General features: G+C 46.0%; 1 protein-coding gene across 3 annotated transcripts in view; it reads left to right on the forward strand.

Moving 5' to 3' along the window:
• The window catches only part of Cracdl (CRACD like), a 139,822-nt gene extending 135,326 nt beyond the window's left edge, over positions 1-4,496 (forward strand). For all 3 annotated transcript variants that reach the window (XM_071601287.1, XM_071601286.1, XM_071601289.1), the window contains exons 8-10: positions 1,395-1,573; positions 2,496-2,640; positions 3,765-4,496. In XM_071601287.1, the coding sequence (XP_071457388.1) occupies positions 1,395-1,573; positions 2,496-2,640; positions 3,765-3,907 (467 nt within the window). In that variant the 3' untranslated portion in view covers positions 3,908-4,496. The remainder of the gene's footprint in view (positions 1-1,394; positions 1,574-2,495; positions 2,641-3,764) is intronic.
• The last annotated feature ends 12,525 nt before the right edge of the window (positions 4,497-17,021 follow it).

Below are 17,021 nucleotides of genomic sequence, written 5' to 3' on the forward strand. Positions count from 1 at the left end.
GGCCCTTGGAGGGGAAGGCAGGAAGCAAGAAGGAAAGAGAGGACAATCGGTGAAAGATTGGCCAGATGCTTGGTGCCACTGTCACTGAGGGTCACCTTATCACACACTGGTACTTCCTGGTGCAGGTACAGGGCCCACTTCCCCTGTGGGAGTGTACATGAACATAGACATGTGAATACACAAACACGTGCACACACACACACACAGTGTATCTATTAACATTGCCGTCCCAGAGACAAGCCACACAACAGGTGGCTTGTCTTGACCTTCTGTGCTTGGAATGGAGTTCTGCCAGCACACTGTCAATATAAGGAAAGAAAACAGTTACCTCTGGTCAAGTTCAACCAAGCTGTGTTGTTTACAAAACTGCAGTTCCCATAAATTCAAACCCAGAGTGAAATCCCCGTTTCTATTATGCTGATGTGGTGTGGATAGGTGCCCCTGATCAGCACGACACAGACCCGGTGAGGCAGAGAGGAGGGTGCGAAGGGCATATTGGGTGCGAATGTGAAGAAATAATAGGATGAGAACAGAAAGGAGCCACCTAAGATAAAAGCAAAAATCCAGAAAGGCAGCTTTGAGGATGCTCTGGAACTCTGGTTGAGAACAAGAGATGAGAAATACAATGTTCAACACACAGCCACCTGCCACCTTCTACCTGAGAGGCAATTACTGGGTTCTCTGGACAAGGCATAAAATATGAAATGACATTGGTATTGTTTTCCACCAAAGAAGGTTATGTTAACAGTTGTTAAAGACCTGAAGAGTCGGGCGTGGTGGCGCTCACCTGTAATCCCAGCACCTTTAGGAGGCTGAGGCAGGAGTATCTCGAGTTCAAAGCCAGCCTCAGCCACTTATAGAGGTCCTCAGCAACTTAGCGAGGCCCTGTCTCAAAATAAAATATAAAAAAAGATTGAGGATGTGGCTCAGTGGCTAAGTGTCTCTGGTTTCAATCCCCAGTACCAGGAAAAAAAAAAAAGACAGGAAAACAATAGTGTGTCTATAGCATCCAAACAAATCAGGAATCAGGGAGTGCACACTGGTCCCAATGATAGCATCCTACTGAAAAAAAATTGTGTCTATTTATGTGTGTATTTTTATCTCCTTCCAGGAAAGATTCCCTAGGAGGAAGTTAGCTTTAAAATCCACATTGACCTTAGAAGGGCAGTTGTATTTAATTTTTTTGTGGCTCACACTGGAGGAACATAATCTCTTTGATTCATCTTTAGAAAGAAAATGAAGTCCCCCTTAAGAAAAGTGTCAGTCCCACCCATGTGCTCCCAGACCTCCTGCCCCTGGCCCCTGCCACCTTGTCAGTGCCATACGGTGGGAGAAGCCAAAGGTGGAGCTGCAGAGGGAGTGGGCGGCCTGCTAACCTGTGCCTCTACCCACAGAAAAGAGTCTGCCAACAGGTCCCGGAGCTGACGGGCAGCCCACGCCACCCTGGATCACCATGGCCCGGCAGAAGCGGCGAGGGCCCCCAGACCAGCCCCTCAACCAGGAAGACAAGCCTGGGGTGCAGATCCTGAAACCAGAAACAGGAAAGCAGACCAAGGCATCCGACAGAGCCCAGGTGCTGAGAGCGAGCGCCTTCTGTTTCTGTGCACTCAGTGGGGAGCAGCTGCGGCTGGGACCGCACATCCTACATGGGCATCCCAGAGACAGGCGGTCACCTGTGATGATTGCCAACATGTGGTCGAGGGTCAGCAAAGCAAAACCAATGATGTGCCAGATTGTAGCCTCCGTGGTGGAGCAGTCTGCCTGCTCTGTGCTTGGGCTGGGCTGTTGGGAATGTGGGGAGGCATGTGCATCACTAGGCAGCGGAGACAGCGCTCTGCTCCTGCCTCCTAGGCAACACAGCTCAGCATCTGGAGAAATGGAAAGGAGGTTAAAATAACTTCTCGCTTAGGCACCCAGCAGCAGTGTCAGCATCTCTGGTTCAGTTCTTTGTGTGGTGATGACAAGGCTGCACGTGCTGCCCGTGGGGCCTCCCTATTCTCACCTGGGGCTGCAGGTCTGGAACCCTGGGTTTACTCTCCCTATTGTGGCTGTGTGAGGAAGGAGCCGAGCTTGCTGCAGGACCTCCTTCCCTTCAAACCTCAGTTGTTCTGGATCTGCGTGCAGGCTGAGGGAATTTATAAAATAAATTAACCAGCCTGGAGCGCGTGGGTTCATACCGAGTGTTGTAAAAGTCACACGACTATTTTCAAACCCAGTTTGTGTTGCGTTTGGCATGGAACCCTGCCATGCAGCATCTGGGCCTGCGGCTGCATATTTGGGACAGGGAAGATGCCACGATGCACATGCGGGTTGGGGTCACTCTGGGCACTAGCGGGAGCTCCAGCGTTCTGATGCTGGACATCAGAGAGTTGTCAAGAGCCAGTGGCACAGTGCATCTCTGGAGAGACGCCTCGCAGCTCACTCCCTTGGGCTGTGTTTGTCCCTCTCTGAGTCCATTCAGCTGAACAGTATGTCCCTTTCTTGTCTCACCCTAGGAACCCGTGAAGCAAGCCGACTTTGTCCGCAGCAAGTCTTTCCTGATGACCCCTGCAAAGCCCACTGTGACCCAGAGGCAGGGGGCAAAGCTCAGTCTCAAGGAGGGTCTGCAACGAGGAATCTCGCTGTCTCATCAGAACTTGGGTATGAGATCCGCACACGTTCCTGAACGCGGTCATTGTCATCCTAGAGGGCTCCTGAAGTTTGGGCCTGCCCTGTCGAATTTCTTGCCATGTTGAGTTTTTTTCATGCAGCTTTTATCAAGATGTAATACCCACTCCAGGAAGCTTGCCCATTCCTGGGGGTGCCATTCAGTGAGGATATGTTTATAGTGGGCCACCCTCACAGAAATCCAGAAATCCCTCACGTTCTAAAGAAAGCTCATGTCTGTTTGCAGCCTCTCTCCACTCACTGATCTTTTCTGTTTTTTTTTGGTCTCCATAGATTTACCTTTGGGGAACATTTCTTATAAAACAGAATCATAAAAGATGTGCCCCTTTACACCTACCTTCTTTCATGGGGCATAGTGCTTTTGAGTTTCATCTCTGTTATAGGGATCCATATTCTTTTTTTTTTTCATGGTGCTAGAGGTTGAACCCAGGGCCTTGTGCATCCAAACACACACTGCACCACTGAGCCACACCTCAGCCCCAGTATTTCTTAAATTTTATTTCTTTGCAATAAAAGTTGTATACCCAAGAGCTGTGTGCAGTGACACACGGCTGTAATCCCAGCTGCTCGGGAGGCCGAAGCAAGAGGATAGAGAATTCAAGGCCAGCCTCAGCAACTTAGTGAGGCCCTAAGCAACTCAGCGAGACCCTGCCTCTAAAAAAATACTTTTAAAAGAGTTGGGGATGTGGTTTAGTGGTTAAGTGCCTCTGGGTTCAATCCCTGGTACCAAAGCGGGGGGGGAAAAAACAAAGTCATAACCACAAGAAATTTACCTTCCTAACTATCTTTGAGGGGCCAATTCAATGGCGTGTGTACCATGTCATGTGTGCAGCCTCCTCCATCTTTCCTACAGTCTTGCTCTAAACATTTTTCTGGCTTTGCTGTGTGGCCAGGACTGTTTAAATCTGCTTCTAAGCCTTTTTATCACATAAATTACATGTTCTACGCCTGCATCGTCTTCACACGTTTACGTATTAATGAATTTCGTGTTTGGGAACACAGCGAAGACTTTGGCATGTATTTAAGGAAATGCAAAAGGCTGAAATGAAAACTCACACTCCCCTCTCGGGTTTCTGTTTATTTTTTCTCCTTTCCAGCGGCTCAGTCTGCGGTGATGACGGAGAAGGAGTTGCATCAGCTGAAGAGAGCCAGTTATGCTAGTGCAGATCAGCCTTCCTGGATGGAACTTGCCAGAAAGAAATCTCAAGCATGGAGCGACATGCCCCAAATCATAAAATAGATCAGTGGCGTGCCGATGGCAAACGTCCACTACCTTGACAGGCCACTTAGTTTAAAACTGCCGATAAATTGTGGTCAACAGACTGTGAAACTCTAGATTGATTTTATCACCACGTCGTGACGATCCCGGGGAAGGGGAAGAAGCCAGGCTCAACAAAGAGGACAAACACACAGCCATAATCCCAGGCCGGAGGGGCCCCCAACAAGAACAACATGGAAGAAGTCCAGGAACCAGCTCCTGTGCCCAGAGGTATGAATGCGAGCCTTTTAGAACTCCCTTAGTAAAGAGGCCTCAGACACGGCAAGCCCAGGACAGAAGCCATCCCAGGAGCCGGTGTGACACCTCCCCTGAGACCAGCCGTGTCTCCGGCCACCGTCTCGCCTGTGGACTGTCTTCTCCTTCTGTGTCACCACCAGGCATGACATGTATGGTAAAACAGGGACGCCATTTCCAAGAGCAGCTATAAAACAACCTGATTTTGTGAAGATAGCCCGTCTGAGAAGGAGAGAAAGGGACATAGCAGGGTTCACGATTCATAGACTGTTTCCAAAAAGTGAATTTTTAAACTTTTCCACTAGGCATCTGTGTCCTTGACCGTTGCACAATTCATTGCCTGTTTAATAAAAGGTTTCAAAGACGCCTCTGTCACATATGGGAATGTTATTTCTACTCCCAGGGGACATCCTCCAACACGGAATTAAATGCAACACAAGGTCTCTCCCTTCCTCCATTTAGCTTCCCAACTGGGTTGGTTGGGGAATTTGATGTTTTTTGAATTTGTTCTCAGCACCCCCCCCCCCAACAAAAATTATGGTGTTCATTTTTAGAAGCCAGAAGATGACATAAGCTTTTCTCTTCTCATCTCTGTGGCACACCACAGTAAAATGTAAAAATTTCTTGAGAAGTTATCATTCATTAGCATCTGATTCCTCTAACCTGCACATTTCTATTAGAAACTGGGTTATCAGTATGTTAGAGATTAGGAACCATGAATGTACAACGTGGAAAAGCCAGGCAGAATCTTAGAATTGTGTCTTGGTGGTTATATAATACCTCTTTTCTTTTTTTTTTTTTTTGAATGGAATATCACTATGTTGCCCGGGCTGGCCTCAAACCCCTGCCTCAAGTGAACTTCATTTTTACTCAGTCTCCCGAGTAGCTGGAACTACAGGCAAATGCCACTGTGCCTGGCTCTTTTTGAAAACAGTTCCAACAAGTTCCTTTGAACAAGCCAATCTCCTTGGAAATTTGTACAGCTGGAATCAGAATTGTAAGATGCCATGACATATTGTAATTTGATTTTATGTATCTTAAGGGCTACTACCTTTGTTGTATCCTTCATCTTCATGAAAATTATTTTTCTAGCTGTTACTACTACATGACTTCATTGAGTCTAACTTTAGTGAAAAAGTCCCGGGACAGTTTTTTTTTTTCCCCCAATCAGATTGATTTATTAATTGCATTCTCTTAGAGGACATCAATACTGAATTCTGTGGTGAATAGGCTCCACACAAGAGCTCCATCTAGCTAGCTTTGCTCCAAAAGCTTAGCATGAATATTTTTAAAAATATTTTTAGTTGTAGATGGACACAATACCTGCATCTTATTTATTTATTTTTATGTGGTGCTGAGGATCGAACCCAGTGCCTCACACGTGCTAGGCAAATGCTCTACCACTGAGCTACAGCCCCAGTCCTTAACATGAATATTTTTAACTGGAAAAAACAAATGAAAATCATGTTGGTTATGATTACCCCAAACTATCATTTCTCCTGTTAGCAGAACATTTCAGATAAGCCATTTTGAGGCAATAGACTTCACTGTAAGATCGAAAGTATTTGGTTCCGTTTTGTTCAGACCAGAAGTTCCTACCCTCTGTGTGTTCCAGGATGTGGTTTAATTTTTCAGGTGCCTGGTGACTTAGAAGGGTGCAGCTTTTTAGGACCCTAGGAGAATTCAAGGGGGGTGGTCTGCAGCTGCTACCACCCTCTGCATGGAGGTAGACATCCTTCTGCAGTAACAAGAGGGGCTAAGACAGGAGCCAAGTCTTGGGGATGACTGGAAGTCTGAAGAGGCATCAGAGATGGTAAAGACCTGCTAGGACTTACCAGCCTTGGTTTTCCTAAGAAGAAAGATGAGCCAGGCACTGCTCTGGGTGCTTCATGGGTCCTCTTCAGAACCCTTTCACAATCCTTCGTGGATCAACACTCACCTCCACATTGGAGCTGAGAAAACCAGGCACATTGAGGTTCAGGTCCTGGTCCAAGATCCCACAGCAGGCAAGCCCCCGGAAAGTGAGGCTAGGCCCCACGCTTCCCAACTCTGCCCTCAAGGGATGTCCCTATCTCTGAAAAGCGCTGGGTGCCAAGGCAGATCTGTGTCCTCAAAGACAGTATAGACAGGGGAGCTCTAACCTTGACCTTGAGGGCTCCTTTGTCCAGGGCACCAGCGTGAACCTCATGTTGTCTGCCTGGTTGATCACCTTCACCCTCATCCTCCGTTTCCTCAGAAGAGCTGGGGAAAGTGCACGGGGTTTTCTGTTTCGTGGGTTTTTAATCACAAGCACCTTCCTGGACTATGTGGCACTTGCTTCCAAAATTCATTCCTCCATTTCATGTAGTTCATAGCTGTGTGGAGGCAATCTGCGGGGGTCCGGGGACATCCCCCAACTAATAGGTTAATCCTGTGGCACACCCATGTCATTTGGCAGGGGACACAATGAATAAACATTCAGTATAAAAGAATCAACAGGGCTGGGGTTGTGGCTCAGCGGTAGAGTGCTTGCCTAGCACAAGCGATGCCCTGTGTTCGATCCTCAGCACCACATAAAAATAAATAAGTAAACTAAAGGTCCTGTGTCCAACTACAACTAAAAAAAGTATTTTTTTTTTAATCAGCAAAAAGCAGAAGTATGTGAAATAATGAGCCTAAAACAAAGGTACTTGTTAGTGCAGAACACCTCCTCGAGACTGGGAGGTCAGGAAAGGGTCTGCAGAGGAGGTGGCCTGATTATAACATCAATGGTGGCTTCCTGGCTGGGTGGAGGTGGAAGGAAGCAGATGGATTCAAAACATATTTTAAAGGCATTATAGATGGGTGCACGTCTATAATCCCAGCAGCTCAGGGAGCTGAGACAGGAGGATTGCAAGTTCAAGGCCAGCCTCAGCAACTTAGTGAGGCCCTAAGCACCTTCGTGAGACCCTGTCTCAAAATAAAAAACTAAGCTGGGGATGTGGCTCAGCAGTAGAGCGCTCGCTAGCACATGCGAGGTGCTGGGTTTGATCCTCAGCACCACATAAAAATAAATAAATAAAATAAAGGAATTGTGTCCAACTACAACTAAATATAAATAAATAAAAGGGCTGGGATGAGAGCATGTAGATTTTGGCCCCAGCTCCTGGGTAAGCGAGGATATGACTTACTAAAATAGCAAAAGAGAATGAAATCCATAGGAAGGAGTCCATCTCAAATTGAGAATCCTATTAAGCATCTGACTGGAAATACCAAGTAGGCAGATCCAGTTACCAAACTGAGAATTATCATTATTTAGATGGGATAGAAATTCAGGGTCTGGAAGAGGAAGAAGAGGGTACCAGGACTGCCTGACCCTAGGCTGTCCAGCATAGGTGGTCTAGAGAGAGGGTCCACAGGAAGGATCTATGAAGCAAGAGAAAGAGCAGGTAAGTGCCAGCAAGAGGAGGTCTGGGGGGAAAGGGAGTAGGTGGTTGTAGGTTGGGGTTTGCTGAGACGGGATCAGCCAGACGAGAACAAGTGTGGCATGGACTCTAGGCATTCAGAAATCGTGGCCTTGGCAAGAGCCCTTGGGGCAGAGTACAGGTAAAATAGACAGAAGCTGCAAATCAGCTGAAACTGACTTCCAAGAAATTTTATGTGACCAAGGGGAATGAAGGGAAGGGAGAGGGGACGGGAGCAGGAAAGACAGAATGAATCGGACAGAACTTTCCCATGTGCATATATGAACACGACCAGGGTAACTCCACCTCATGTTCGGCCACAAGAATGGGATCCTAATTAGAATAAGTTATGCTCCATGTGTGTATAATATGCCAAAATATACTCCACTGTCATGTATACATAAAAAGAACAAATAAAATAAAATGGCTAGGGCTGGGGCTGTAGTTTAGTGGTAAAGCACTTGCCTCGCACGTGTGAGGCACCGGGTTTGATCCTTGGCACCACATAAAAATAAATGAAGATACTGTGTGTTCATCTACAACTAAAATATATATATATATATATATTTAAATTTTTTCCAAAAATGTTGCAATAAAAAAAGGAGATTTTGTGTGAATGAGAACAGAAGTGATGGGAGTCACTGTTGGGCTCTGGCCCACAGAGTTTTGTTTATTTGTTAGAAGGAACAAAACACTGTGGACCACAGAGAGGATTTATATGTAGGTGGGAATAAACTCACGGCAGAGAAGAGAAATAATCTGAGGTTGGTCTTTGCTAGCACAGGTCACCCTCCAGAGATTCAGACCAGGGTGAAAAGCCCTCACTATAGACTTCTCTCCTTGCTCCTGGAATCAGGAGCCCGACATTTTGATCCAGCTGACAAGGGATGACCCACTGCGATGACAACCTGATGATTTGCTTTCCCAGCCTGACAATTTGGCGTGAGTAATAGTGCTGAAGAAAATATATATATATATATTTTCTAATTACTTAGACACAATAGTAGAATGCATTTTGACCCCTCATATATAAATTGAGTATAACTTCTCATTCGTCTGGTTGTACATGATGTAAGTTACACAGGTCGTGTAATCGTATGTGCACATAGGGTAATAATGTCTGATTCATTCTACTTCATTCCTACCCCCACTCCCCTCCCTTCACTCCCCACCGTCTAGTCCAGATTACCTCTATTCTTCCCCCTCCCCCTTATTGTGAATTAGCATCTGCATATCAGAGAAAACATTGGGCCTTTGGTGCTTTAGGATTGGCTTATTTCACTTAGCATGATAGTCTCCAGTTCCATCCATTTACCATCAAATGCCATAACTTCAGTCTTTTCTAAGGCTGAGTAACATTCCATTGTGCATAGATACCACATTATCTTTATTCATTCATCTGTTGAGGGGCGTCTAGGTTGGTTCCACAGTCTAGCTATTGTGAATTGAGCTGCTATGAACATTGATGTGGCTGTGTCCCTGTAGTATGCTGATTTTAAGGACTTTGGGTACAGACTGAGGAGTGGGATGACTGGGTCACGTGGTAGTTCCAGTGCTAAGTTTTCATACCAGGGAGAATGGTAAGGGGACTATGGAGCTCTGCACAGCCCATGACACACTTACTGGGTGTATGGTCTGTCCCCCAGTGATCCCCTTTCACCTTTAAGATTTATGTAAAATCCACTTAGATGGCAGCAGATCCTATGCTTGGGAAGATCCAGAGTTTTCCCCATGATTCCTGGGCCTTCCTTTCCCACAGCCCTCTTTGCACCTGAGAGCTGTGTGTCCTTGACTGTGACTCTCTTTCCCCAGAATGTGGGCCCTTCCACATCAGCAGAATTCTGTGCCCAAATGGCCTTCTTTGTCTTTGTCAAACCTATGAAACATTTGGGTGTGGAGTCACCAGGAAGAGGCCCGTCCCGGGGGACCTGGCTCTCTCCAGCTTCCTGATCCTGTAGCTACAGCCACCTGCAGGATGAATGTCCCTTCTCTCACACTCCTACGCACTCCAAAGTGGCCTAACAGAGAACTTCTTTGGCACAAATGGAGTCATCTCACTGAGGGAATTTGTGATAAAGGAAATTTTCTCCACCTCGTTCAAGCCTATCCTTTGATGAATGCTTAAAGCCACCAGCTATAGGGTCTGTGGTTCCTGGCATGTGCTTGTGACTCCGTTCGTCCCCAATGGTCACACTTCTCAAACATCCATTTCCTAGGACTAGATGTCAGCAGCCCTGAAGACCTTCCCCCTGCTGCTCCAGCCAGGACCCCCTCCCTGGGACTCTGGGACCATGGTCTCTAGCTTGGGCCAGGCCTGAAGAGAGTCCAGCCTTCCCTAAACACACGGTGGGGGGAGGATGCCTGTCTATTGTAGGTGAGAAGTCACTGAGAAGAAAAATCATGGTGCAAAGGAGAAATGTCAAGAATCTGCACTCCATGAGAGGGCTCTAGATTTGCATCTGTTTTTAATGGAAAACTGAGGGAGAAAAAAAACTTGAAGGACAGCATCCTTCATGTTGGCTCCTAAGAGAAAATCAAGATAAAAAATTGTATGGTGGTGATTTTAAATTTAAATTAAGCATTTTAGGCAGTGGTTTTAAAATATGTCCACAAAATTCTTTAACTCTCTCTTCAAAATGTAGAGCCTAATTCCCCCTCCCCTGAGTGTGGGTCAGACTTAGTGCACCCTTCTTTTTTTTGTGGAGGGGAGTACTGGGGATTGAACTCAGGGGCACTTGACCACTGAGCCACATCCCCAGCCCTATTTTGTATTTTATTTAGAGACAGGGCTCACTGAGTTGCTTAGCACTTCGCTTTTGCTGAGGTTGGCTTTGAACTTGCAATCCTCCTGTCTCAGCCTCCCAAGCTGCTGGGATTAGGGTGTGTGCCTCTGTGTCCAGCCCACCCCCACCACTTCTCTCTCTACACACACACACACACACACATACACACACACACACACACATAATATATATAGGCCTTTATTTTGTCGTTTCATTTTATGTGGCTCTGGGGATCAAACTCAGGACCTCACACATGCTAGGCAAGCGCTCTACCACTGAGCTACAACCCCAGCCCCTTGGTGCTTCCTTCTAATTCTAGTATTCTGTTCTTACCCACAGGGTATACACTGTAAGCGCCCCAGTGGATGCCTGAAATCACAGACAGTACTCAGCCCAGATATACTGTTTTTTCCTGTGCACACATACCTGTAATAAGTGTTTATTTTTTCATGTGAAGGAAGCACTTTATGGCATTTCTTTGGCCTCTCCAAGTTGGCAGCCTCACAATTCTTGCACTTTGGAGTCAGTATTAAGTAGAATAAGGGCTATTTGAACAAAAGCACTGTGATACCACAACATTAGAGCTAATAACTGAGATAGTTTATAGGTAACTGGTGGGAGGGTAACATATACAGTGTGTATATGGTGGATGATTCATGTTAAGGGCAGGATAGAGAAAGATGATGAGAGATTGCCTCATGCTATTCACAACAGCATGTGATTTAAAACCTATGGATTGATTATTTCTGGAATTTTCTATTTACTATTTCCAGAAATGTTTTAGTTACTGCAGGTGACTAAAACCATGGATACAGGAACCATAGGTAGTGGGGGACGACTACATAAAATGCCACAGAAGTGATGATGTGTGACATCTGAAGATAGATGATGCGTGATATCACTGCTTTCACATCACCCTTTGGACTGTTTGCTCTGGGGGAAGTCAGTCACCGTATCTTGAGGATGTGCAAGAAGACTGGAGAAGCCCGTGCAACTCATTCACGTGGCTGGCCAGTCGCTGCTGTGACTGAGGCCTCCTGGCACCAGTTCACCGGTCCTGTGAATGAAATGCCTTGGAATTGGCTTCTCCAACCCATGAAGCCATATTGGTTGCAGTCCAGCAGGCATATGGATGGCAGCCTCATGAGAAATGCCAGGTCAGGCTTTCCAGAGAGGCTGCTCCCAAATCCTGACCCAATGACACTGTGGGGTAATAAGTATTTATTAGTATGTTAAACCATTAAGTTTTGAGGCAATTTGTCACAGAGCAACTAACACAGTGGGGTATCATTTGTTTTTCTGGGTCCCAAGGTGGAAAAGCCCTACTTGTTTTTTAAAGTTAATATTTTAGTTCAAGTTAACAACCTGACCACAGCACAGTTTGAGACAATTTTACTTAACACCTCCCAGTCTGGCTTGGGCTGGGTGGTAGAAATGGCTAGAAGCGGACATGGAAGACCTCAGGTCCCCTTGTGCAGTGGAGGGTCGTTCCTGGAAGCAGGTGCCCAGCTGGGACCAGAGCTCCAGCTCAGCTGCAGTCCTCCCTTCCTACCTGGTAGGTGACAACTAGTGAGGTCTGGCTAGTGGCGTGTGTGCAGAAGCGATGGCACCCCGTACACACATCCTTCTGTCTAGAGAGGGTTCAGGAGAGGACAACCAGGATGGCAAACGAGGAATTCTCCCACGGGAGAGACGTCAGAGAAGGGAGGAGATGTCTGGCTCAGAGACACCAAGGGGTAGCAGGAGAGGTGTCTTCATTAGATGTCTGAAGGAGGAAGAAAGAAGTAATTTACTCAGTGTAAACCCACAGGGATCGTTTTAGTCAGCTTTGCATCGCTGTGACCAAAATTCCTGACAAGAACAGGGTAGAGGAGGAAAAGTTATTTTAGCTCACAGTTTGAGAGGCTTAGTTCATGGTGGGCCGACTCTGCAATTCTGGGCTCAAGTGACACAGAACATCATGGTGGAAGGCATGGTGGAGGAAAGCAGCTCAGGACGTGGTAAGTGGGAAGCAGACAGACAGCTCTGCTCATGAGGCTCAAAATATCAACCCCCAAAGTACACCTCCAGTGACCTACTTCCTCCAGTCACCCGCTACCCACCTACGATTAGCACCCAGTAAATCCATCGTAGTGGATTAATCTGCCAATTAGGTTACACCTCTCAAAAACGGATCATTTCACCTCTGAAAATTATCGCATTGTCTCACACATGAGGTTTGGAGGGACACCTCCTATCTAAACCATAACAGGGATCAAACCAGGACCATGAATGAAATCTCAAGAAAAGGACAAGGGAAGAAATGTTTCAAAGGTGGAATTTGTCCAGTGTGGAACAGGATGCCCAGTCACCAGTGAGCTCCCCCACACCCACCGTGAGCAGGCTGAGGGAGGATGACCATCCCTCCAGGATGCTGGGAAGGTCTTTTCCTGCTTGAGAAGTTGGGACTGAATGGCTCCAGGCTCAGGGCTAATCTGTATCCAGAACTGTATGACTCCCAGGATCCTGAAGCAGGGGCATTTTGCAAATTGCTACGAATACTCATGCTTACCAAGAAGAAATCCCTCAGAAATTAATCCAAATAAGCTTTTATGTGGAATGTCACTGCCCCGTGTGCTTTTAAAGTTTCTTATCACCAGAAGGGAGCCATGCAGAACCAGCCAATCCAAAGAAAGGGCCCCAGCTTCCTCTCTACAGATGGAAAGAGTAACAGAGAACTACCTCCCAGCCTCTCCCCCGAACCTTCCAGCTGGTTCTTTTCATATGGAAGGAAATATTTACTTATTCTTGGATAGATGAAAATAATCTCTAGAGAGCAGGCATTTTAGGACCAAATAGCGGAAATAATGCAAGGCACATGCATGCATTTGGGGTAGTGCTCCGCTGCTGGGCAGGGGTTGACATCTGCTCCATGTGCATTGCCTAGCTTCCTTCCTGCCTTCTCCAGTGGGAAATTATCCCCATTAGCATGGAAATAAAGGAGAGATGTGTTTGTGATACCCAGAAGATTATTTAAGACAACCATTGCCGGTTGATTGTTGGAGTGTGCTGTAAGAGCTTGCTTACTAGCCTCTTTCAAGGACACTCTGAAGTATTTGTGGGGAGCCCAGAGGCCTTGTGGCCTGGGTGGTCCCCCCCCCCTTTGCTATTTACATGTGCAGAAAAACGGAAGTTCCACTTTTAGCCTGCTATCTAATAAGGAATAAGTCGCCCCTGGAAGATTCCCCAGGGGGAGGAGAAATCTGGTATTAAACTTAGGCAAATGCAAAATTGCTACTGAAACAAAGAAAATGAGAAGCAAATCAGTAGGGAGTCCTTTAGACAAAATAAACCCTATCTTTCAGCAATGGAAGGCTTCAGTTTAGACCTCTTTCTTCCCAAGGAAGGGGTGAAGATGAGCAGGTTGTTCTCGGTATTGCTCACCCCTGACACTCATCTACCATCTCATCTGTGAGGCTTAGGTGTCCACCAGTTGGGCTGCCCAGGTGCTCATGAGGCCAGAGCAGGAGGCAGAATTGGACACCCATAAAGATGCGGACTTGGCCTCAAATTGCTCTGTCCCCTCAGAGCACTGCCCACTTGAGGTACAGAAAGACTCTTGAGTCCTTGAGGAGTTTACATGTAGCACATGAGGTTGTACCGCTGCACACTGAATTCAAAGTGGCTGAAGCTAGACATGTCCTGGGTGCACAAGGAGCCAGAACTTGCCTGAGTCCTAGGACCTCCTGCTGGTGTGGGCTGCCTCCATGGGACACCTAAGCACTGGTCATAGCAGGTATCTTGAGCTCTTTTCTTTTCTGTAATCTCTTCCCAAGGGGCACTGTGCTTCCAAGCTTTCCAGTATAGATGGTGCCCCTCTCCCCAAATTCATATGTTGAAGTCTCATCTCTCAGGACATCAATATGTGACTGTATTCCAAGACAGAGCCATTAATGAGGTAATTAATATAAAGAAAAGGTCACTTAGATGGGCCCTAATGCCTGGTGTCCTAAGAAGAGATGAGGTCACAGACACAGGGAGAAGATGGCCATCTCAAACCAAGGAGATAGGCATCAGAAGAAATCAACATTGACAGTGCTTTGAGTCTAAATTTAAGCCTCCAGAATTAAAAGAAAATGAATTATGTTGTTTGAAGCCCTGTGGTACTTTGTTAGGGTAGTAGGGCAGCCTGAGAAGATTAATATCTAGCGTAGTCCACATTTAGGGTTGGATTGCCTCTGAACCTGGACTGGGAAAGGTGACCTCTTGGGACTCCCCGACTCGGAGCCTCTGGTGAGCCACAGACAGGCCAGCTTATTGGTTGAGCAAAAGCTTGGATACTCCTGGCAGGAGGTCATTTATTAAGAAAAAGAGAATAAACCCCAGTTTTTCATTCTCCTCTCTTCCCCCAGTTTCCAATAACTTTGGTTTCTGTACCACTCTCTAGTTCTCAGGGCATGGCTTTGGTTCAATCTGCAGAAGGCTCCACTTACAAGGTACCCACCAGCCCTGGCTGTGCCATCCTTTTCTTAGTGTCCCAGTCAGTAGTGGGTATAGGAGCATATCTGGTATGGGGTAGATGCTCAGTTAATGTCTGTTGAATGGATGAATGAGCAAGTATTTACCTACACAAATGGCCACGTAAGGCCAGTCTCCAAGGAAACATCATTCAATCACACAGACACTCCGTTATCATCCATTCCTGCATGTCAGAGTCCACCCAGAGGTTCTTAGAGGAGTGGAGAAGCAGGAGAGGGAAAGGAGGAGGTAGGAGTCAGAATCAGAAATACCTGAGGAGGGGTTGGGGCTGTGGCGCAGTGGTAGAGTGCTTGCCTAGCAGGTGTGAGGCCCTGGGTTTGAGCCTCAGCCCCACATAAAAATTAATAAATTAGATAAAAGTATTTATATACACACACACACACGTGTTCACACACACATACACACATATATGTATATATTTGAAAGAAAGAAATACTAGAGGAGCCTTTGTCAAAATACCTAAGGCTGTTCTGCTGTAAGTCAGACTAAAACTACCTGGCTATAAGTTTAGATTTATCTATTTCTAAACTATAAGTTTAGATTTATCTATTTCTTCTTTCAAATCTGTCAGGTTTTTTTTTCTTGCCTTTTTGTATGCCATATAACTTTGCTGTGGTGATTGGAAGCTGGAAATATTTAATATTTGGAGACAAACCTGCCTTTTCTGCTCCTGGGCCTTTGGAGTGAGTTGTGTTCATCTAATCAGAAGTTGGGATAATTTCAAGTTTCTTGTCCATATGGTTATCTTCAAAATGTTATGGAGCTGGGGTCTTCAGAGAAACTGAGGCAATACAAAGACAACCCCCCTTTCAAACCTCAATTCTTGCAATCAGATCAGGAAGATTTCAGACATGTTGCTCAGAGTAATAGGAATGAGTTTATTGAAGGGATAGGAAAAGGGAAAGAGGACACTCTCAAGGGAGAGGATGGGTCTCCTCAGAGAGGAGAGGGACAGTATGCCTTTCCTACACTCCAGTTTTATTGAAGATCCCAGAGAAGTTTCCAGAGAGTTCCACCCAGGTCCACCTCTTGACTTTTGACTGACAGCAGAGTGACGTCTGACTTTCAAGTTCCCACAGTCATGGCAACTCTAGGTCACCTTGGCCCATGCTGAGCGGCTCTAATTGGATTCTTAACCATACATTCTTACAGATTTTATGGTTAGGGGGAACTCTCTTTATTCCCCAGAGTTTCAGGATCTGGTTACAAAAGGCTCCTCCTTCAGGGTAACTTGGATTCCTCTTATCAACATTATTTTGGTTGGGCCTGCATTTCTTCTGTAGGGAACAGGGAGTTTGCTGAGGAATGTGACATATCCTGTCCACTGAGGCCAGGCAGGGCTGCAGGTAAATTGCTTCTTGGAAAAGAAAGCAGGTGGGCGTCAGCACAGTGGGCCCATGTCATAGAGTTATTCTCTACCATCGTCATCTGTCTGTTCCTTAACAAAAGGACCTCAAGTTCCTTTGTTATCTGCTATTTATGGTGTGGGCTAGTTTGCTAGAGGGTATTTCTGAGTATGTGTTCTTTATTTGGCTTTAAGTCTTTCCAGTGCTCCCCAAACAGAATCTGTGTTTTCTAGCACTCCTGGCTGTATTCCACAATTACTAATGTTTGCTAGCATTGTGGAGGAAGGGGGCAGATGACGCACTCTCCAATGTTCTGATTAAACTTCAAACAGGCAAACATCATGACTCTGGTGACCTTCAGTGTTAGCCCTTCTCTTTTTTTTTTTTTTTTTTAAATCAATGATCTCAATCTACAGGTTTTGTTTCTCTTCATTAAGGTTTTGTTCCATAGGGAAGATAGAGAATGCGGCTCTGGCCAATTGTGGTAGTGACTTCTCTTCCCTCTTCCCAGCCACACCATGGGAAAGCTTTCTCAATATTCTTTTCCAGTTCATGACTGTGAGTACCTGTTGCAATTCCTAGGGGAAAGTTCTTCAACTGTCTCATTAGCCCACATCCAGCATTCAGCAAAGAGTCAAATTTTTCTTAATGAAGCTTTCTGATTACCTTATACAGTGTTCAGTAGCCATTGTCCCAGATAAGCAAATGCTTAGGTCCTGTTTTACTTTGCAACTTCAGTTCTCTGACGAGTACAAAACTGGTCACTAATTTG

The sequence above is a fragment of the Marmota flaviventris genome, chromosome 14 (assembly GCF_047511675.1).
Source record: "Marmota flaviventris isolate mMarFla1 chromosome 14, mMarFla1.hap1, whole genome shotgun sequence".
NCBI classification, from domain to species: domain Eukaryota; kingdom Metazoa; phylum Chordata; class Mammalia; order Rodentia; family Sciuridae; genus Marmota; species Marmota flaviventris.